At 46.3% G+C, this 22,985-nt stretch overlaps 1 protein-coding gene across 1 annotated transcript in view; it reads right to left on the reverse strand.

Annotated features, from left to right (window-relative positions):
- KCTD1 (potassium channel tetramerization domain containing 1) overlaps nucleotides 1–21,278 on the reverse strand; it is a 188,474-nt gene extending 167,196 nt beyond the window's left edge. Inside the window, exon 1 of the mRNA XM_043558509.1 lies at nucleotides 21,166–21,278. Coding sequence (XP_043414444.1) covers nucleotides 21,166–21,174 — 9 coding nt within the window. The 5' untranslated portion in view covers nucleotides 21,175–21,278. The remainder of the gene's footprint in view (nucleotides 1–21,165) is intronic.
- Between the last annotated feature and the right edge of the window lie 1,707 nt (nucleotides 21,279–22,985).

Genomic DNA, 22,985 nt, shown 5'->3' on the forward strand with positions numbered 1-22,985 from the left:
CTCTCCCCCTCTCTGTCCCTCTCCTACTTGCACGTGTGCACTCTCTCGTGTGCTAAAACATAAGCATAAAAATAAATAAATAAATAAATAAATAAATAAATAAATAAATAAATTTACATTTATAGAGGATTACCCCAGGAAAATGCTGACCATCTTGTTGATAATTTGAATTTGATCCTTGGGTTAAACCAGACCTCCCAGCTATGCATTTGGACTGCATATCGGTCTTCCTTTACTTGCACAGAATGGAACTTTAAAAGCCACCTCTATCGTACAAAGAAGAAACTAAAGCTGGAAAGCTTAACCAACTTGCCCCAACGAACACAGCGAGGAAGTGGCAGACCACGGATCTGAACCAGGCAATCTAACTCCACAAGCCACACCCACATGTTTGCTAAAGGCCTTCTGAGAGTTTAGCAGCCTGATGAGTGAGAAACTTGCCCTGGGTCAAAAATTTAAGGAAGTGCTGAAAAACTCAGAGAGCCAGATAAATAATATTTGGAAACAAAAATGATACGAATGCAAACCACCACCCCCCAACATTTGAACAAAAATAGCAAAAAAAATTTTTTTTTTAGATTTTTTAAATGTTTATTTTGAGAAAGAGAGAGAGAGACAGAGCGTGAGCAGGGGAGGGGCAGAGAGAGAGGGAGACACAGAATCTGAAACAGGCTCCAGGCTCTGAGCTGTCAGCACAGACTCCAACGCGGGACTTGAACTCATGAACTGTGAGATCATGACCTGAGCTGAAGTCAGACACTTAACCGACTGAGCCACCCAGGAGTCTCCCCTCTTTTTTATGTTTATTTATTTTGAGAAAGAGAGAGAGTGTGTGTGAGCAGGGGAGTCACAGAGAGAGAGAGGGAGAGAGAGAATCCCAAGCATGCTCCACGCTCAGCATGGACCCCTATGTGGGCTCGATCTCACAACCGTGAGATCATGACCTAAGAGGAAATGCAGAGTATGTCACTTAACCAACTGAGCCACCTACGTGCCCCAAGAGTCTGCATTTCAAACAAGCCCATGGTCGTGCCCATGTTACTGGTCCATAGACCTCACTTGCTTTCGAGTAGTAGGGAGCAGGACAGAAAGACTGAGAAGCACCAAAATAATGATAGGGCTCTGGACTCCAGCGTCTGTGTAAGGTTCTACAATAGCCCTGTCAGATGGGTTGCTGCCCATCAAAGACCACCAGGAACACCCTCTAGTCACACAGAGTTAGATTTATTTACCTTGCTGCAAGAGAACACATAGCAAGGGACCACATGAGGGAGTTGGAAGAGTTTATTATAGGATTTGGGCTTGTGCTGGGGGAAACTCAGGAGGGGTAGGGGCTGGGAGCCGTGTAGGCACAAGGGCAATGTGATGACTGGACATCTTGGTACTTTTTTTCTTTCCTTTCCTCTCCTCTCCTCTCCTCTCCTCTCCTCTCCTCTCCTCTCCTCTCCTCTCCTTTTCTTTCTTTCTTTCTTTCTTTCTTCTTTCATTTTTCGGTCCAGGAGGATGACGGGTTAAAGTAGATAAAGCTCCATCATAGAGAAGCAGTGGTCACACAAATTAGCCAGAAGAGGGGCACGTTAATTATGTCTGTGGTTGCTGAGTGTCTTTCTGTCTGTCTTGGGTCATCCCTAGTCACAAGTGGCCTTGTGGCTGGTTTGTTCCAACACAAGTATGGAGTGACCTTTTCTGATTATTGTTTTAATCCTGTGAGTGATGTTTATGTTCCCTTAGGAGCACTGCAGCCAGTGCTGTCTAGACCTGGGCGACCCGGGCCCCAGATCCAGGCTCTGTGCCTCTGAGGGCCTCTCACATTGGAGCAGCATGACTGGAATTTTCTAAGCGCTTCCCCAGTGTCTGAGACTGGCCAGGGCTGTCTGTGCCACCGTGCAGGGGCACCCTGAGCCTGGGCTGGAACTCATGTGGGCTCCAGGTCCTGTTTCCCCTGCCTCAGAGCACTCTGAATCTCTACCCTGACCTCGGGGTTGCTCTGATGACCCGAGGAGCTCGAGACGACTCCCGGGCCCATGTGGTCATCTGCCGGCCTGTGTCCGGGCACCTGTTCCCGGAGGGCCGCCTGGCAAGCAGCTTGTTCCCACCAGCCAACACAGGGTTTCTTTTGTACAACTGTGTGGGACCAAGCTTCCAGAAGGGTGCTGGCACGCCGATCTAGAGCGACTGAAACTGATTTTTGCTTTTGTTTTTTTACATTTAGTGTTTTATTTATTTTCTAATGCACATTTTTATTTAAAAGTTCTTTTTAGTTCCATTGAGGTATAACTGACACAACTGTGAGACATTTAAAGTGTACGTTGTGATGCTTTGAGATACGTCTACATTGTAAAAGGATCTCCGCCTCCCCCCACCCCCACCTAGCTAGTTAACACATCCATCACCTGACATATGCACCTTTTTTTTATTTAGTGAGAACACTTAAGTTCTACTGTCTTAGCAAATGTCAGTTACACACTGTATTGCATCGACTATAGTCACCATATTATACCTTATATCTTCAGACCCTATTCATCTTAGAGCTAAAAGTTTTCCCCTTTTACCAACCTCCCTATTTCCCCCACCCCCCCAGCCCCCTTCAACCCTTCGTTTCTGAGGCTGTTTTTTAGATTCCACTCAAATTGTTCATATGGGGGGGCCCCCATGAAAAATATTTGCCGGGGGCCCCTCACATCCAAGGATTGGACCCATCACAGCCTAGCGGGCAGCTGCTGGGGCCATTATTGACTTTTTTGAAAGATTATCACCCTCCTTAGAAAGAACAGGAAACAGAGGCTCACGGAGGTTAAGCAAGTCGCCCGTGACTCTGCAGCAGGTGAATGGGGACGCAGAGCCCCAGACTCCCATGAACACGCTCTAACCCATGCACTCCCTTGGCCACTCTGCCAACCCCAAGGGGACCTTGGATGACTCCAGCCCCATCATCCGTGTTCCATGCACTGCTGACATTTTGAACACTGCTCCCGCTTTTCAAATTGCTTAAATGGTCTTTTAATTTTTTTTTTTTTCTGCATGGTACTTGTAAATCTCACGCATCTTCCATATTTTGCTCTTTCCCTGCTGCCTCCTCCTGACGCTATGTCCTTTGGACCGATACTGATACCCAGTCCAGATTTGTCACAGGATGATGGAAACACTCCAGAGCATTAACTTTGGCTTTATGTGAACACCAGAGGCTGCGAACAACTAAGAATGTTCTCTCAAATGGCACGGGGACTATCCAGATTGCTGGGGGTGGTGCTGAGGTTAGCTGTGAGGAGGAGGCGGCATGTGGGCAGGGAAGCAAAATGTGTTAAGTCTTCTATTATGGGGTCAGCCCACCCAGTGTGGCCACCCTCCCCACTGCAGATTTCAAGAACTAGAACCAGAGGGAAGTTGGGCCGTGACTAAGAGGCTCCATGCCCTCTCAGCAGAGAGAGGGGGTCTTGCGGCTTCCATGACACGAGGCCTCTTTTATGCCTTTGGAGAAGATTCCAGAGCACAAAAGTATTAGGAAGTCTCCTTTGTGTGAGTTCAGTGGTCTTTGGAAGCACTTGGGAAGCAGTGTCTATCATGGAAAGCGTGTTGACTTCGGAGTCTACTGATGTGGGCCGGAATCCCAGCATTGCTAGTATAGTAGCTGTGACCCTGTGGAAGGCACCTCAGCCCTCTGTGCCTCAGTTTCCTCCTCTGAAGGGTGGAGGTAATAATTCCTTCCTCAAATGACTGCCGTGAGAACTGACTGAGATGATGCTAGGACAGTGCCTGGTACCGGGTACACTGTGGTCATTGGCATCTTTTTTATCTTAAACTGTCTTATTGACGACAGCTTCAGAGCGTGGGCCTGCGCTCCCTGGTGTCACTTCAAAAAGTTGGGGGAGGGGCACCTGGTTAAGTGTCCAACTCTTGATTTCAGCTCAGGTCATGATCTCTTGGTTTGTGGGTCAAGCCCCACGTCGGGCTCAGCACTGATGATGCAGAGCCTGCTTGGGTTCTCTCTCCCTCTCTGTCCTTCCCCTGCTTGTGCACTCTCTCTCTCTCTCTCTCTTAAAATAAGTAAATAAAAATATTTTTTTTAAAGTTAGGGAACCTCTCCCACTTATATGTAGTTTGTTTTGAAAAATCGGTTACAAGTGAGCCATCCAGGAATACGTCCAAACCCTTTCCACCCATTTTCCATGTTCAGCCTATATCACCCCTGCAAGTCATGAAGTCCCAAAACTCTGCACCCTGCTGTGTAAAATAGAAGCTCCTTTCACTCATCCGGAAGCTTCCCTTTCGGAGCTCACTCTATTCCTAACCTTCATAATTTCCTTGACACTTGAACACCTTCTTTTTCCTCTTTATCCATTTTGTGTCTCGCTCACTACAGTGTTTCTGGTAACTTGAAGACTTTCAAGAATATTCCAGGGCTGACCACACCCTCCTGTTTTCTTCCTCCTGCTCAGTGTTTCTATGCTGAAGGCCCGGTGTTTTGTGAGCTGCTTAGGGAAGGTCAGTTGGTGGCCTTTGCTTTGGGGTGAGATGTATCTAGGCTTGATCCCTGTCTCTACTACTCAGCAGTCAGCCATGTGACTCAGTCCCATGTGTAAAGGTAACTGCCATAAGTCTGGAGGGGGTCAGTGGGACCACACAAGGAAATGCTTGGCAGGGCGGGAGACCAGGCCCAAGAGCTGTGACAGCCCTGGTGGCCAGTCCACCTTGGAGCAAACCTCATCTTTTCTTGCCTAACTCCTGCCAACCTCCTCTTGACCAACTTTCTGGCCTCCCACACTATCCATTTTGCATACTCTTGCCAACTTCTATTCCTAAAATGTGACTTTTATCATGCTGTCCTTCTACTCAAAAAAAAAAAAAAACCCAAAATCTTCAAAAATTCCCCCTTGATGAGTCTTGCGTTTAGAGCCCTGCACAGAATAGCCTCACAATTTCCTCCCTCTCTTTTCTCAGCCTCCTCTGCCTCCACATCCCTGCACCTGTCTTCCAACATCTGAGGATTCTACAAATATCTGGAGACGCCAACAGGCCTGCCACCCGGCCCACAGACTCTGGAGCAATGAACACCCCCGGGGAAGTGGAGATCTGAACTCTGCCTCCAACTGTGAACGGGGGTTTAGTTGGGGGTAGTTCAAGTCAGAGGAGACGAGAGTGCCTGGCAAGAAAAGACACAATGAAAAGAGAAGATGATGGCAGGGACATAGGGCATGGGGGCGGCAGTCTGGGGCCTAAGTGGGGCAGTGGGAGGTGAGGGTGGGGGGTGCATGGCCCCCTAGGCCAGCACAGGCGTTTGGGTTGTGGCCTGTGCCCGGTGGAGGCTCCTGACCATTCTTAAGCAAGGATGTAGCATTCTGTAATTTCCAAAGAAAAGGGCAGTTTTAATGGTCATAGAAGGATGTTATGGTTATTAGAGAGAATTGGAAAGATACAGAAAATATCGAAAAAACATAAAGAAGCAAAAACGAGAAAACGCAAATCTTGTGGCCTAGAGGTAAACATTGATAATGTTATTGCATTCCCTTCTTATTCTTTCCCTCCCTCTCGCACCCTGCCTCCCTGTAACGAGTGCTCACTATGTACAAGGTATTGTTGTAAGACCTCTGCTCAGTTGATCCTCACGACAGCCCTGTGTCGAAGACAAAATAATTTTCTGCCCTTACAGATGGGGGAGCGTTAAGAAGCTTCTCTGGGCTTCGGACCAGAGGGCAGGCTCTGAACCCCCAGGGCCACATTGCTGCTTGATGGTCACGCGGTCAACACAAACACACGTGTATGTAGAGAAAGGTGAAATTTTTGTTTAAAATGGAGTCTGGCATTCTAATCTTCTGAATTGGGGTTTTAAAAAGAATTTTGATGGGCGCATGAAGGGGCTGTGTAGGTGGGGAGGCGTTCAGAAAGTGTGTTGGGAAAGACAAGCCCACAGGAAAGAGAAGGACGAGGTGAGCATGGGGGGTGGGGAGGAGGTGATGAGTACAGAGACCTTTAGGAGGTGGAAATAATAGATGACTCAGTGTGTGTGCACCTGAGTGCATGTGTGTGCATGTGTCCATGTGTGTGCACGTGTGTGTGTGTGTCAAGGAGGTAGTTGAGGGAAAGGACATGATGAGGGAAATCCCAAGGATTTTTTTATTGAGCACCTAGGTGGGTGGGAAAGCCCTCACAGGAGGGAGGAAAGTTGGGGGGACCAGGAGGGAAGAGTTCCTCTGGGGCCTCATGAGAGGGTATTTTCTGCCTCCTGGACCTGTTCACTAGGCAGTTAGACACACACAGGTGGAAAAGAGTGGAATCAGCTGCATCATTCATACTCAAGTCTAAGGACGTGAGGTTCCCGGGAGAGGATATTTAAAAGAGGAAACAGCAGGGAAAGCTTAGGGACAGGACATCAGACAGGATGGCAGAGTCTGATGGTTGGATTCAAGAGTGGCCAACACACAGAGATCACAGACCAAGTGGGATGGGATCAGGAGGAGGAGGCCACTGGACTCAATGCTCTCCTCCCCCAAACCCCGCTTCTGTGGGTTAATCTCTCGGCCACCTTTCACATTCATTTTTGCATGTTCACCCCTGCTTTATCGGTCCCCTTCACTGTCCCAGCCTGGTGTGCCTCTAAACCCGATTTATACCCTCACCTCCTCCAGCAAACCTTCCCAACTGCTCACCACTGGGCCTCCAGCCCCCTGTTTCCTGCCCCCCCCCCAACCCTGTCATTTATCTTGTTTCCTCCCAAGATTCCAAGCATCTAGGGCAGAGGCTCTGCCTTCCTTGGAACCCCACAGTGCCTGATCACACGGTCCTGATTAATTGGTTGTTTATAACCCATAGCATAGAGTCTATTATTCTACTTGTATAGTTTGGATTTTTTTTTAATCTTTATTTTTGAGAGAGAGAGACAGAGAGACAGAGACAGAGTGCGAATGGGGGAGGGGAAGAGACAGAGGGAAACACAGAATCCGAAACAGGCTTCAGGCTCTGAGCTGTTAGCACAAAGCCGGACGCGGGGCTGGAACTCACGAACCGCGAGATCATGACCTGAGCCGAAGTTGGACACTTAACCGACTGAGCCACCCAGGTGCCCCTGTATAGTTTGGATTTTTAAAAATACACTTTCTTTACACCAGGAGCTCCTCTACCTTTTTTCGCTTACTCTCGGCTTTGTGAGTTCTTCCCAGGGCATGTTCTTCCCTGTTGGCTTGGCCTTTTGCTCCTCAAATGCTCCACAGGCAGCCTGGGAGCTGAGATGCATCTTCTGTTCCCTTGCATTTTCTCACTTCCCCATTGGTCTCTGTCGCCGACGTCCCTCACTCCCAACTGATGACAACCCCTCATCCTAGAACCCCTGGTGCATTCCTTCTGGCAGGCCATGCTTGCCTAAACACTTAGCTGTTTGTAAGTACCTACTCACTTAATCTGATGGGATTAAGACACGCAGCGTCAGCTCCATGCCTTCTTACAGCATCAGCTCAGTGACTCCCTACCAGCCCTCTAGGCAACTACAATGGCAGGTGTCAGATCTCCACCGAGAGCTGCACAACTTCATCTTGAGTTCCTCCAATCCTCGTAGGTTCCACGTAGAGCCGGAAAGAATCCTCACCCATATATAACTGTGTTTGCTTGTGTGTGTGTGCGCGCGCGCACAATGAGCAACAGCAATGATTATGATGATGATGGCGTCGATAAAAATCACTATCATTTTCTGAGCACTTATGCACGGCAGGCCCTATGCAAAGTGCTTTATCGACATCCTTCAGTCAGTCCTCCCTTCTCTGCCTGCCACTCTTCCGTGCCCTGTGGAACCTTGGGGTTGCTCTGAAATCACCACAATGCTGGATAGGAATTTTTGGCTTCCTTGGTGGAGGTGAGATGGGGGTAGACCCAGAAACTCCATGATCAGCACAGAGGCTTTGGAGGACACCCATGGCGGCAGTGAAGTGAACTGACCTGATTCTGCTTCATCTCTAGCTCTTATCGCCCCTCCCTCACAGAGAGGAACTGGGGTCCTGATGCTACAGTCGATCCGGGGAAACAATGACCTTCCCCTGGAGATCCAGCGCCTATGGAGCATGTGTCTGTGACAATATGCCACCAAATAAGCAATGCTTGATGGGATTCTAATTAAATTAAACAGAGAAGATAGAATCTAGGAGGGTAAGTTTCCTTAAAAAGAACCAACCGTCTTCCCAGTCTTGCTTGTTACACTTCCACGCCTGCTTAGGGCTATTACCTTTCTAATTGGAAAGAAGTAACAAACCAATGGTGTGGAGGTAGAGAAATACAAAATAGAACATTTCTCTATTTCTCTAAATTGTTTCAAAAAAAACATCCGGTTGAGGAACTGACCAAAAAGAAGGGGGGGGGGGGGCACTTCGCTGAGCTACAGGATTGGATGTAAGGGACAAGCAGAGATCGAATGTGATGTTTAAGGTCAGTCAAGTGCCGTGAAACTATGGAAGACTGCAGAGGTTCTGATCCCAAGAAAAGTTAAAAATAAAGCCTTTTAGAACATCCTAGGTCTGGAAGTGCTGTTCCATTTTGAAAAGGCACAAGAACACACTCTAAAATAAAAGGTGATTTGAGAAGGATGACCTACGAGGGAGGGAAGGGGGAGGAAGGTGTGAGGCACCAGACTGCCGTGGGCAGGGCACTGGCGTGAGGGGAGGAAGGCCCGTGCAGGAGGCAGAGGGGTATTCTGGTTCGTGTCTTAGTCAGCTTGGGCTGCTATAACAAAATACCATAGAATGGGGTGCTTTAAAAAAAAACCACCTAAACTTATTTCTTAAAGTTCCAGAGGCTGACGGATTTGGCTTCTGGGGAGAGCTCTCTTCCTGGCATGTGGATGGCTGTGAGACAGCAAGCTCTCCGGTGTCTCTTCTTCTGAAGCAACTAATCTTGCGGAATCTACTGGATCAGGGCCTCATCCTTATAACCTCATTTACCCTTCGTTACCTCCATAAAGGCCCTACTCCAAATTCGGTCACACTGGGGGCTAGTTAGGACTTAAACACATGAATTGGGGGGGGGCACAAATAGATGGATTGTTCGGCAAATGGCTGTTGGTTAAAGGGAAGGGGCCAGTGACAGGAGAAAGACAAGGCACAGCAGGAAAGGCAGAGAGGACTAGTGGAGCCACGGATGGGATTTCTGGCGTCAGGGAGTGGCGAGAGGAGACAGCTTCTCGATAATCATGAGGTCAGCTTCTCTGATAAGTGGGAATGGGTTTGGAATTTGAGAGGAGTAAAAAGATCCAGAAAAGCCTCCATGGGGAATGGGATAAGAATAAAGTGGGGGCTGCCATGCAATACCAAGGGGCCAGGCAAGGTGAGCTACCGTGATGGCCATCCAGACATCAGCGTCAACGTCATCTCCTTGTGGACGTCTCACCTAACCACACTGTTTTAATTTTCTGCATAGTACTTAGTGGTATCTGATGAAGTTATCATTCCCCCCTGTGCGATGTAGGCTCCATGGGACTCTGGATTCTTTTTTTTTTTTTTTTTTTTTTTGGCTTGCTTGTTGCTATTTCTAAGGCTGAGGGTAGTGCCTGACACAGTAAAAACCAAGGGAGTCTCTGCGAGCTGAATGGACGAAACGACTTTGCAATGGCGCCAATGAAAGAATTAGGTGACCTTCCACCCGTTGTCACTCAGGCTCCCAGGATCAAAAGTGTGGAAAGAGAAAGGTTATCCAGGACTTGCACTGGCAAGGTAGGAATGACAGAGGGGGCCACGTGAGGAGGGAGTTGAGGGTGCTAGTGAGTCTGCTGTGGAAATGGCTGAAAAGGAGAGAGATGACAAGGAAGAAAGGCAGACAGGGAGGGAGGGAGGATCGCAGACGTAAGAAGAGAGGAAGCAGGGAAGGCTGGAAAAGCGGGTTTAGTAGGAACGAGTCGGAGAATGAGATACTCTGGTCAACAAGAGGAGGCTGGAGCCAGAGTTTGCTGGACACCAGCGTGTGTCCACAGGTGGCTGCCAGTGTGACAAGAAATGGAGGGAGGGGGACTGAAGTTTAGCCCCTCAATGCACCGTGAAGTGGGGCAGCCCTTCCTAAGACGTTCCATTAGCGGTAATTCTGACAGTTGACGCTACTATCACAATCAAGGGCTCCGTGGTCAACTAAGTTTAGAAAGCAGGAGTTAGAAAACTGATTCACATATTGCAGGATTTCTACAAATTTTTGAAATACTTAACAAGACTTCAAAGAAAGGTACAGTGTGCTCCAAATCTACTTGACTGATGAATCCTTTTTATTTCTCTCTAGGAATATCCCTAAGGGCCTTCTGTTCCCCGAGAAGAGAGGTCCTCAAAGTATGGTCCCTGGGACAGCACTATCAGCATCCCCTGGGGACCTGTTAGAAATGCAAATTCTCAGCTCCCATCCCAGACCTCTCTGATCAGAAAGTCAGGGTGGAGGCAGGATTCTGAACAAGCTCTCCAGGCAATTCTGATGCATACTAAAAGTCCAGAACCACTGAGCTAGAAAACACTTTTGAGAAGTCTGATTCGTGTTCAAATCTGGGAAAGACTATTCCTTAAGGGGTGAGATGAGTCATTCGTGTTAATGCTAAGGTCATATAATATGACCGCAGAAGTTGAAATGGAGAAGAAAAATGTGTGTCCAATTGTAATGTGCAAATTAAGATTGCAAAATTTAATATCAGCCTAATTCATAAATTACATCAAGATTTGAATACGAATGACTTTGGATTGCCGATTCCTTTGGATTATTCATCTTGTTATGTCCCTCTGTTAGCACGATTCAAGAGCTGACTTTTTCCCAACGTACTTTATCAAGTTGTGGAGGGGGGGGGGTGAGGGAAAGGAAGAGAAATGGATTTGAAAACTATTTCCTTTCTTTCCCCTTGTCCATGCTTTGACAGAGTTACCGAAAAGTAATTCTGAGGCCAAAAGCTAGACAGCAATGGAAAGGAGAAGATAGATCACATGGAAGCTGTATCATCACCTCTTAAGTAAAAAAAAACTGACCCTAAGTTTCTGTATTATATGTCTGGCTATCTAAACTCATATTTAAAACCTGATTTTAAAAGCAATTATTTGGGGGGGCGCCTGGGTGGCTCAGTTGGTTAAGCATCCGACTTCAGCTCAGGTCATGATCTCACAGTTCGTGAGTTCGAGCCCCGCATCTGGCTCTGTGCTGACAGCCCAGAGCCTGGAGCCTGCTTCAGATTCTGTGTCTCCCTCTCTCTCTGCTCCTACCCCGCTCAATGTCTGTCTCTCTCTCATTCAAAAATAAATAAAAGCATTAAAAAAATTTTTAAAGCAATTATTTGCAAAGAGCTTTATAAATCAATCAACTCAGGAGCACTTTATCTACTTTTGTAATAAATGGTTGTTGGGTCAGCACAGATTTATCAGAAGGTATAATTTTCGAGTGTTAAAAAGCGTATCTGTCCCATTCCCTAGCAGAATAATGGTGTTTACCACGCATTTGTAGTTTGCAAAAAAGTTGTCAGAAATAATTCGGGATATATGAATGCTTCAATGGTACAATGAAAACAAAAATGTGACTCAAAGGAATCTGGGCGCATGTTTCCAAAGTAAAATTAGAATCTAGGCCTACATCTTAAAACGCATTTCGACTCGGAATTTTCCTAAAAAGGGGAAAAAAAAAAAGAAACAAAGAAGACCCCTTAAACAATTATACAGAGCTAAATGATTAAGCTTTTTAAAGTGCTTTAGCCAGAAATAGTCTTAAGTTTCTAATGCATTTAGACATAAAGGCATATCAGAAATGAAAGAATAACATTGTTCAAAGATTTGCATGAGCACAAAGGCTTAATTGGAAGAAAAAAAATGATAAGAAATGTCTCTGATTTCTTAAGGTAGAAGTTTACAGAACTTCCACTCTTTCACTTGGTCAGCTCTGGTTCATTGCCCAGCAATAAACATGACTGGCGGGGTCCCCGTGAATCCACTGGTCATGAATTCCCATGGGTCCTTCTACTAAGTGGGGATGAGCTACACTAGAGGTAGGTCTAAATTAAGATCTGTGTTTCCTATAGAAAACCACCTGCAGCTCTTAGCTAGTTTAATTTGTGCAACCTTAGAGTGATCCATTTCTCAATACTATGGACCACTGAACTATAGTATTGCCAGCATGAAGGAAGGCTTCATTCTGAAATTGTGGCCCTCATCTACAGAGTTGTCTGCTCTCCCCAACTTCATTCAAGCATACTGAAGAAAGTTCAGGTCCAAAGTCATTAGACTGCAGATTCTAAAACCTGCTTCCTATTCCCAGAGTTGGAACGGCATTTCTGATCAGAGAGAGGTTGAGTTAGTTCATATAGCAGGTGAATTTCTTTCCCCATGTGAGTTCCTGGAACTCATATGCAATAGCGCTGTGCTAAGAGTTGGCCCTCATGTATACAGGAAGGTGATGGCCATCTGGCAAAGCACCTGGACCTTCTTACCTCCTCAAAAAATGATGAGCAGTGATTCTGGAGAGGAAACCAGTGCTAAACAGAAATAAGACCAACCCCCATCTTTGCGGGCCACTCACAATTTCTGAAAATGGTTCTGAGGTTATAAATACCTAAAGGCCCTGATAGAAATTTTAAAGGGTAAGACATTTAACATTTTTTTCATGTGCCTTATCTTATACAATTGAACAAAACCCCCGTATACTCACACTGTTGATTTCTCTAATCTCTAAATCACTCTAGTAGTTACAGAGGGACCCACCTTTTAGCACTGTAATATAGTACAATCTCCCCCATTAAATTGTTTTCCTGGGGGGCACAGAGTAGTAAATATTTTTTTTCTTCACTTGCTAAGGTGGGAGATTAATGACACCCACCTTATAGGTGGCTGAGAGGAATAGGGGAGCTAACATACGTGAAATTCCGAGCACAAGAAAAGTGCTTAATACTTATCAACTACTGGTAGCAACCATTATTAAGAAGAGGCAGTAGTACCTGGGAGTTAAGAGCACAAACATGGAAGCCTGAGTGCAGCATCCAAATCCTGGCTCTGTCACTCACCAGTATGCGTCCCTGGACAAGTTACTTAATCTCTCTGGGCCCTGATTTCCTCATCTCAAAGATACTAACAGTACCATCCTCTTGGGTGACAAATGGAAATTGGATTAGATACTATATTACAAAGTCTTTGGAAAACATCCTGGTACATAGGAGGTGCTATACTGGTGTTACTATTTAATTCTTACCACAACCCTCAGGGGTGGGTGAAGCCAAGGTTTCGGGTCATACAGCTAATGGTGGGTCCACGGTTCTAAGCAAGTAGAAGAGGCAGCTGATGTCAGTACGCTGACATCAGAGGTTACCTGCGAATCTCTAGTTGCACATGACTGTTCCATTCCCTGGTGGCACATGCCTGCCTCAGATGGTTTATCACCTTCACTAGTATTCCTGATTACTAACTGGCAACCCAGATGCTCTTAACGCACAGCATGTGCCAGCATCCTGCATGCCAGAGGTTGACAGCACTTCCTTGTATTGATTTGCTTAAATGCATAGGAAAACAGATCTCTTAACTTGTCTCTGGGAAACTGACAGCGAGTGGATCTGAATAGACCACCGTGCCTGCTTTCTCTCCCATCCCTGGTCCACAGCACAGGGGGAAATGGGTAACTCCGAGGGGTGGATTCTTCCAGCCACCCCTGTTGAGCCTCAGTTGTTTCTGTGAAGGAGCCAAAGGAGGTTTTTAAAGTTGGCTCAGGCTTCCCTTTGCACTGAGGGTGGGGCAATGGTGAGAAAGTAAGAGAAAGACCAGAGGCTAGGCCAAGAATTTTGCTTGTGAATGTATACCACTGCCATCTGCTGGATGGAATGGGTATCAGATCTGTTCCGATGTTTCTTTGCTGTATAATAAGCAAATTCACTGATTTCCCAATATGGGTTCAGAACCTAGTGGTTTCATCATTTCACAGAATCAGTTCTAAACGTCTGCAGATCTTGGAAATCTCATGACAACCGTGCACAGAAGGACTATCATGTGAGTAACTGAAAGGTAAGCTGATGATGTCTTTGAAGCAATGCCCTATTTGACATTACTAGTTCCCCAGATCAGAGTTAGTCTGTTCCCAAATGGTTGATCGAATTGGTTAGAATAAGCCCATAACTATCCAGCAAGGGCATCTGGCAGGACTTGGACCCTCCTGTCAATGGCAAAAAGTACTTACAGGGAAGTGAAATCACCATCTGGCCTTATTCTTGTGTTCTCTGAAATTCTGTGTTCATGTATCCAGTAATTACTTATTGGGCACTTATCCTGTGTGCCAGGCACATATCAAGAACTAAGGAAGCAAAGAGGAATAAACGTAGTCCCATTTAATGATATTAAATGGATATTTTCTGAGTGCTTACTACGTGCCAGGCACATGCATCCAGTCCTCAGAACCACCCTAGGATTTATTATTATCTCCTTGTCAATGATCTTATATTTCATTTACAAAGACCTTATACTATTATCTCATTTAGAGTGACTCTTCCTGTCTCATTTACAGTTCAGAAAACTGAAGCTTAGGGAGATTAAGTAACTTACACTAGATAATACAGTTAGAGCTGGAGTGAGATTTGAATGTGGGTAGTGGGAGTGGACGGGTGGAGAAGAGAAGGGTTGGCAACATGGGGTTATGTAGATGTTTTTTCTCATGTAGAGAGTCTGGGTCGTTCATTTTACACACATTTTCTGTCCCATTAGCACAGAATCCCGGTAAAGTAAAAGTGCCACACAACACTATGTAATGTAGCAGCAGATGCTTTGGAAAGATTGATCAGGAAGAATATCCCTTCCTCTAGCAAGCATCTGAAATCTATCTAGTTAACATTCTCTTCAGTTCTTAACTCTTCCTAACAGCAGCCTCAGTGTCGACAGCAAGACCTGAATTATCGTCGGTTCTCATTGAATGGAAAACAAATCCGCGTTTTGGCCTGCATGACAGATATGGGAGAGTGAATGATTTGCTCAGCAGCAGCTAGGGAGCGATTCAGATGTATGATCACAACAACCGCAAATCGCTTTTCATTTGTTCTCTCTCTGCTCTTGCGTACGAGTAGGGAAGGTGCAGGTGCTAGTGAGGGGATGCCAGGGTGGATGGGAGCAGGAAGAAGAGAAGAGACGACGAATGGAAGCTGGTGGCAGAGAAGAAAGACACTCTGTGCCAAGTGCCTCTGAAAAGTGTTCAAATAGTTTCTACTGGACAGAAAGAAGTAGAAGTGTAGGCGGGACAGGAGAGTGGCTAATGGTGGGTAGGGGTTTGTAGTCAGCTCACTGGGCTAGAATCTCTGCTATGCCAGTAGCCTAGTCTTTGACCTCAGACAAGTCACAGAATCTTTTTATTCCTTACTTCATACACCTGTAAGATGGGGGCTGGCTTACAGTGCTGTTTTGGGCATTTACCGAAGTAGTCTAGACTGCCCTCCGTTAATTTGCAGCATGGGGCCAGAATTTGGATGGATCCTTTAGAAAAACTGCCTGTAGGCTGGCTCGATGCTATTTATTTACACATCAGTTTGCTATACATACTCATATTTTGCCTCTCCACATCCTATAAGGCAGGTTGGAGAGTTATTATCATTCCCATACTTATAGAAGAAACGGATCTCCATGTGTTTGGTTGAAATGAAGATGTTTGTCCAAGCACAGCCTGCCCTCAGGGCCACCCACATGAGAATCACCAAAAAAAAAAAAAAAAAAAAAAAAAAAAAAAAAGCATTTTATGGAATCACATTTGTGTATCAAACTCCTACGCAGAGAGTGGTTTTCAAATTGTTTCCTGGAAATAACTGAAACCCGAATTTCTTGGAAGGAGCTCCAACCTGGAATTTCCTAGAAGTACAAACAGAAAGGGGAAAGGCTATTATAAGCATTCATGGCAGATTTCTTTCACTGAAATTCTCTTTCAAATCAGTTTTGAAGTTGAAAGAAAAACTGAATACCTAATTTTAAGATTATTTTTAAAATTAATCTACTGTTCATCAGCCAATCTTATTTTGGTGGTGAATAACATATTGGGCAAAACACTATTTCCTGATTGTTGCACGTGCTTGTGAGGCGCAATGTGAGGGAACGCGTTTTAGAGAAATAAGAATGAATGGAAAGAATGGACAAAATATTAGAAATACCGAAAACAGTTCCACATAAGTATTAAAGTGTAGTACTGAGACACAGTAGCCTAGGATCAGTACAAAAAGTGAGGGGACACAGGCACTAAAATCTAACTAAGGGGGAGAGAGCAGAGCTAACTCAAATCAGACCAAACAAATGCTACTGTGCTGAGGTTCTGAAAAGTTCTGTTACTGATCTCTAAGAATTGTGCCAGTTATTTGTATGCCGGTGGGCTTTTAAAAAGCGTGGTTGAACAAGTTTTCTAATAATTTAATATATGTTCATGAAACTTTTAACACAATTACCTGCACTGTAAGGCACAGACTTGACTGTCTTTCTGAAGGTTAAACACGGGCCTATTCAAATGAGGGGGTGCCTGGTGGCTCCGTCGGTTAAGCGTCCAACTTCAGCTCAGGTCATGATCTCGCAGTTCGTGAGATCGAGCCCCGCGTCGGGCTCTGTGCTGACAGCTCAGAGCCTGGGGCCTGCTTCGGATTCTGTGTCTTCCCCCTCTCTGCTCCTCCCCCACTCACACTCTGTCTCTCTCAAAAAAATGAATGAACATTAAGAAACTTTTTAAAAAAATGATGAATTCCAACTTAGCTGGAATTGGATACACGGACCATCGCGGTTTAGTTCATAAACGAAAAGGCACCCTGGATAACAGGGTGAGAGCAGGGAGATCAGCGCCTGACACGGTACATGCTCCATACACAATTGTCAAGCAAGTGGAGAGATTGGAGGAACTCCGGTTTCCCTTGTGAGCTCAGTTACACAGGATGTAAATGAGACTCATCAGTGTTCCTCATTCTGGCTACTAGAAATGAAGCGAAAGCTACAAAATCTGCCCCGTCTTCAGAATCCCAATGTCTGTTCAGTTAACACATCAGAAACCTAGGCATCGACATCTCTCTTCTTGTTCACTGATAAACCAATCCTTTTACTACATTCTGTCAATTTCACCCTCTAAATACAGCCTACAATTTTACCTTCCATCCCTCTGTTTCCCCTGCTACTACCTGAACCTCAGCTATATCTTCTCTTGCCTGAATGATTGTTATAGTCTTCCAAGGGCTATGCCTCATCCATTCTTGGTGCCACTATTCATCGCCCACAGTAACACTGGAATTATCCTTTCAAAACACAAATCTGATTAAGTCCCTTATACTTCAAAGCTCTAATCGTTGTTCAACTGTTTGATTAACGTCTGTCTCTCTCCATGTGAATCTTAAGCTCCAGGAGACTGGGGACTCTGAATGCTTTTTCTCACCATTGGGTCTCTGGCATCTAACACAGTGTTTTGTATACAGCAGGCACAAATAAATATTTGTTGAATCAATAAATGAACCGAATGAATACTGGCTTGTTATTCTTAAAGGATAATCTCTCTGTTTTGCCTTCCACACTGTTATCTCAAATCAAACTCATCAACACGCTTAACGTGATTTACATCTAGTACATTTTTATGAATGAAAAGCCAGAGTGCCTAAGAAAATTGAATTGTTTCTCGCTTCTGCATGAGTAAGCTATTAAAATAAGCAAACGTGCTTGCATCCGAAATTTTCATTTTTATTCCCAAGATGGTTCATCCTAAAGATGGAGAAAATAAGAGCTCCCCTTGCTTGGGAAACTGTAAATTGCAGTCCCAAAGAAGGTCCGGAAATACAGTTTAAGATCCAACTAAATATAAGCCTTAATGAACTGATGGCTCACAAACAAATATCCTTTGAATGATTCAAAATGGAAAAGATCTTAGCAGAAAACACCACATTTCAGAATTAGGGAACAATCATTCTGATTTTAAGATGTTGAGAAAAGAAAGCATTTGTGCAAACAACTTATTGCTAAACCTAGAACTACATGGAAGTTTAATTTTCAGAAAGTTCTTGGATACAATACATCTTTCGCTAATTACTTTTACATTTAACAACAAACTGCTTTGGATAAATAATCGTATGCCAAAAGGTCCATAATGCTATTTAACAAATGGGATAATACATTTTCATCATCATCTAGTAGAAGTCTTAATACATTTACTTTCCCAGTAGTTAGGTAGTATAATTTGTACCATAATTACTGAATATTCTCCGAAATAAATACCTCACATCAGAGTAATGTGGATGGTCAGTAAATCACTATTACTTAAATAAGGATGAACCAAGCTATCATTGCGCACCCCTACTATGCAAGCCCTGGCGAAGAATTACAAATATGAAAATCTTACAGCTAGAAGAGAGACCTCTAGTGTGTGTTAGAGAACTTTATATTGTGCTTCGGGCATAATTAATACAGCAAAATCACTGCAGTCATTTTGAATACTGTGGTGGGAGATTTTTTGCCAACTATCATTCACGCTCGATCCGCTTCAGAATTTCTTCCCAGCAAATGTATGATATTTTTGCCTACTTTCTTTTTTGTAATCATATTGCCTAAAACCAATGAAGTTTTCTCCGTGATGCAAAGTTTTAAAATTCAACGGTCACCTTTGCAACCTAATTAGTAAACATTAAACCTACTGTCATCATAACAATCGCTAACAATTCTTAGCATTCAAGCAGCAGCAGGACTCCTGAGCCAAATTGTTGCAGCCAGTGTGCGGTCTCCTGAACACCAGCCCCTCACGGTAAGCCAAATGCCACACAAATATAAACACGAGGAATAGATCGGCACATCGCCCATTATCCAGGAGACAAATGGACCCACTACTATTTCAAATTCACCAAGTGGTTAGCTATTAGATTCCACGGTTTCCTACATATGCAGGTAAATTCCTTGATGTAAAATCAGATTTAATGAATCATGCAAGGCATCAGCCTCAGCCTTTAAAAATCCTTTATTTTCTCCTTTTCCACATTAAAAACACATTTGAGATAAACACAGAAGATGTTTCTCCAAAGAACACACATACACACAAAACAGGAGGTCTCTTAAGGAGTCTACTGCTGAGAAGGTAAAAGCATTTTGCTCATTTTTAATTTGCTAAAACAATCCAAGCATGCTTGGTACCCAGAGGGTATTCTCAAATAAACTTGTATCTCTAGCTGCCAGCTTAGTTGATTGAAAACAGAAGGCAAACGTTTCTTAAAGAATGAGTATGTTAAACTGTTATGTCTCTCCCAGTTCCACCAAGGACACACACACACACACACACACACACACACGCGCGCGCGCGCGCGTCAAAGATTTGCTTGAAAGCAGCCGCCAGTTCTCTATGATCTAAAAGGTAATGCAGCATTTGTACCAAATTACTGCTGCCTACTGCGGTGCACCTCTTAGCGAGGAAGCCGGTGCCACGGGGACACTGGGCAGTTCCTGCGTGCTGTTCTCCACGCACAAAGCCGACAGCCCCATTTGCAACTTTGCTAACTTAGTTGGTTTCCGCCCAGCCGGCCCCCGAAGCACAGTCACGGTGAAAACGTTTTGATACCAGAAAATCATTTCCACGACAGTTGCAAGTGTTCGAAAGCACAAAGGCAGACACTGCCGACCCGATCTAGCTAGGAAGTTTCGGTACTGGGGCGGCCGTGCGGAGCACGCGTCCAGGTAAGGGATTTCTGCACCTCAAGTCTGGTGCTCTCTCCCTGGATGTTTTGGGGGTCGACCTCACTTTTAACGCGAACTCGCCAGAACGCGCCCCCCACCCCACCCCACCCCGTTCTTTTTTGAGGAGGCTCGGACTCTATTTTCCAGCCGGGTCCCTCTGGGGGGCGGGAGAGGAAGCACACTTCACATTTCAATAAAAAGGGGCGGCGGAGTGGGGGGGGGGGGAGGTGGAGGGGAGGAAAGAGGTCAGAAAGGAGCCAAACTGCATCCCTCCCGCCCACCTCCGTGCCCCAAGCGCTGGTTCAGGCGCGGAGACGGGAGGCGGCCGGGACACTCTGTCCCTTTAAGGGAACCTTGGCCGCCAGAAGGGGAGGGAAGGATGCGGGCTCCGGACTCGGACTCGGCGCTGCAGGCATCGCGGAGTAGAGGCGAGCGCAGCAAAGCCACAGCCATTACCTGCAGCGCTCACATCCTTCCCCCACCCCGGCACCCCCTCCCCCGTCCCCGCCTCCCAAGGAGACTTCTAATCCGGAGCATGTGCCGTGCCCTTTATCCGGGGAGGAGGTGGGGAGGAAGAGGAATGAGAGCTTTTTAAAAATAAATGAAACGTTTGCACCCAGGGAGGGGGGGGGGGGCTGGAAAAGGGAGGGAGTGGTGGGAGGGGGCTTTAAAGGCGCCCGGGTGGGCGGAGGCGGCGAATCCGGATCAGCCCGGCCGGAGACGGACGGCGGACAGCGCTGGGCACCGGCCGCGGCTCACAAAGAGGGAGCGGCGCGGTCCGGCCCGGGCAAAAGGGGAAGGAAAAACCGCCTCGGGGCCCGATCCGCTCGGCAGCCACAATGGCGTCTTTCACTGGGCGTCCGGGGGCGCCACCGAGGCTGCGGGCGAGGAGGGGGCGGCGGGCCCCCACCCCCCGGCAGGCGGCAGGAGCGGAGCCCGGGGCGCCGCCGCCCCCGCGCGCCCCGCTGGGCGCTGCGCTCGGCTGGGGGCGCTCGGGCCGGCGGCGGCGGCGGGCCGGGCCCGCGGCGCCGGGAGGCTCTCGGCGGGGCTGCTGTGCGGGCGCGGAGCTCTGCGCCGGGAAGAAAGGGACGCGCGCGGCTCGGCGAGGAGGGAGGGGTGAGGGGAGGGCGGGGGAGAGCCGCGGCGAAGCGGCCGCCGGGGAGGCTGGCGCGCGAGCGGCGGGCGGGCGAGCGGCGCTGGCACAGGTTCCGAGAGCCGCGGCTGCTCAGCTTCCAGATCCGGAACCGGGCCCCGGCGCGCGGGCTCCGGCCGCCCCGGCCCCGGCCCCGCCGGCCGCGCCCGCTCCGCCCCGCTCGCGCCCGCTCCCGCTCGAGGAGGAAAGCCGAGAACCCGCAGAAGCAGCCCCGGAGCAGGCGACGGCCGCTGCCCCGCCGCCGGCCCGAGCGGATCCCGAGCCGCCGCGGCGGGCTGTGTGTGTGCGAGTGTGCCGCGCTCTCGCCCCATGCCTGGCACATGCGTAAAAGCGAGTTGCGCCCAAAGTCCCAGCCATACCCTCCTTAGCAAATAATAACAAACCCAAACCGTCAGATCTTACCTGAAACATTGAAGCACAAAGTCTCTCTCCAAGTCCCCTTTTCCTTTTCCTCTCCCCCCTTTTCCGATTTCTCTCCCAGCGATCTGCTCGGCTCGCCACACCAGAGAGAAATGCAATAGCTTGGCTAAGGTAGACAGAACAAAATACAGAGAAGAGTTGCTCCAGGGCTTTGAAACCCCTCAAGGCAAGGATCAGGATACAATTAGCTCATGCCTCTACCTCCAGTCTAAATCAATCTCCAAAATAAAACTTAAATCAAATTAACTGATCACTGGGCAGACAATTGATCTCCTTCAAAAATAAAGCTCTACGTATACGTATAGATAAATACACATATAGGAATTTTTTTCCAGGTTTTTTTTTTTTTTGGTGGAAAAACAGTCTTATTCCAGCCTCCAACTTGCTTTTTACCCTCCTCTTGCACAGAAAAGCTGATTTTAATCGTTGTGATTAGTTTTGATGTAACGTTTCCGCGGGCGATTTCTGCAAATGGATGGAGTGTTTCTTTGCCAAAAGAGGGAAAAGCAGCAGATGATGATAATTATAAGGATTGTTGGTTGTTTCTTTTTATTTGTGTTTAGGGCTCTCTCTTCACTTTCTCAAGTTGACCTGACATTGCTGTTACACTAAGGTCGCACAACTTGTTGATGAGGATCACCGCCCTGTCTGATCAAAGGATAGGTGATAATTTGGCAACAGAGCAGCACATTTTTGGTTCCTTTGGCGACATAACGTCCCCAATGACGTGGATAAAAATAAGCACATGCAGTCTGCTTTGCCCCAATCAAGTCTGAATCAGCGCCTGGGGGTGATACACAAACTCATTTCAAATGTTCAACCATGCAGAATTGCAAAAAGATTGAAGGAGTTACACCACATTTTTTTAAAAAATAGCAAAATTAAAACAAAACCTACATTAGGTGTAGCCAAAGACCTGCCATTTAGGTTTTATTTGATCAACCTTCTGAACATATCTCGCCAGCTCCCTTCTGTTTGCTTCTCTCCACCTGGTACCTTTTATGGGGGTGGGAGGTGGGGTTGAATAATTCCATTATTTGACGGAAGTGCTCAACAGAGCTAAAGAGAGTCTAACATAAACACATTTCCCCAGATTGCAACTCTAGTTCTGATCTCCCCCGCTCCTCATCACTACTCCTTCTTTTCTAGGTCTTTGTTCAAAGAGACTGTGCCTGAGCCAGTCGTTATCTTAATTCTTTCTAGTTACAGTGGGATATTTGGTTGTAACTCTGAGGTCACCTTTCATTAGTGTTATATCCTTGCAGGATACTTTTTGAAATGGTATATTTTTTTGAGCACTTCACAGTTCATTAATTCAAAGACTTTGCTGACATTTCTTATGAAAAAGACCAGGCTGTAAGGCCAAGGAAACTTAAAAAAAAAAAAAAAAAAAAGAAAGAAAGAAAGAAAAAAAAGAAAGGAGGAAAGAAAGAGAAAACCCTAAATAGAACCAGACATGTCCTGTGAATACCTGCAATTGGCAGCCTTGCACAGGAAGTCTTTTTTAAACTATCATCTTTCTTTTAAGGTAAGAAACTGCTGCAATCCCAGCAGCAAAGGGAAGGTTCAAGGCTCTAAAAAAGATCGCCAATCACATCAGTGTAATAGCAACGAGTGATTAATGTCATTATGAGAATCAGGGGCGTTGGTAGATTTTTTTATTTTAACACAAGTTCACATGACACGGGTATCTGTTTTGAGGAAATCAGTGACCTGTAGGAAGAAAAAAACGAATGGCCCCCAAAACAACATGAAACAAAGTCACATTTTTCTTTGCTCTTCCCCCGCTCCCACCCAACACA

The sequence above is a fragment of the Prionailurus bengalensis genome, chromosome D3 (assembly GCF_016509475.1).
Source record: "Prionailurus bengalensis isolate Pbe53 chromosome D3, Fcat_Pben_1.1_paternal_pri, whole genome shotgun sequence".
NCBI classification, from domain to species: domain Eukaryota; kingdom Metazoa; phylum Chordata; class Mammalia; order Carnivora; family Felidae; genus Prionailurus; species Prionailurus bengalensis.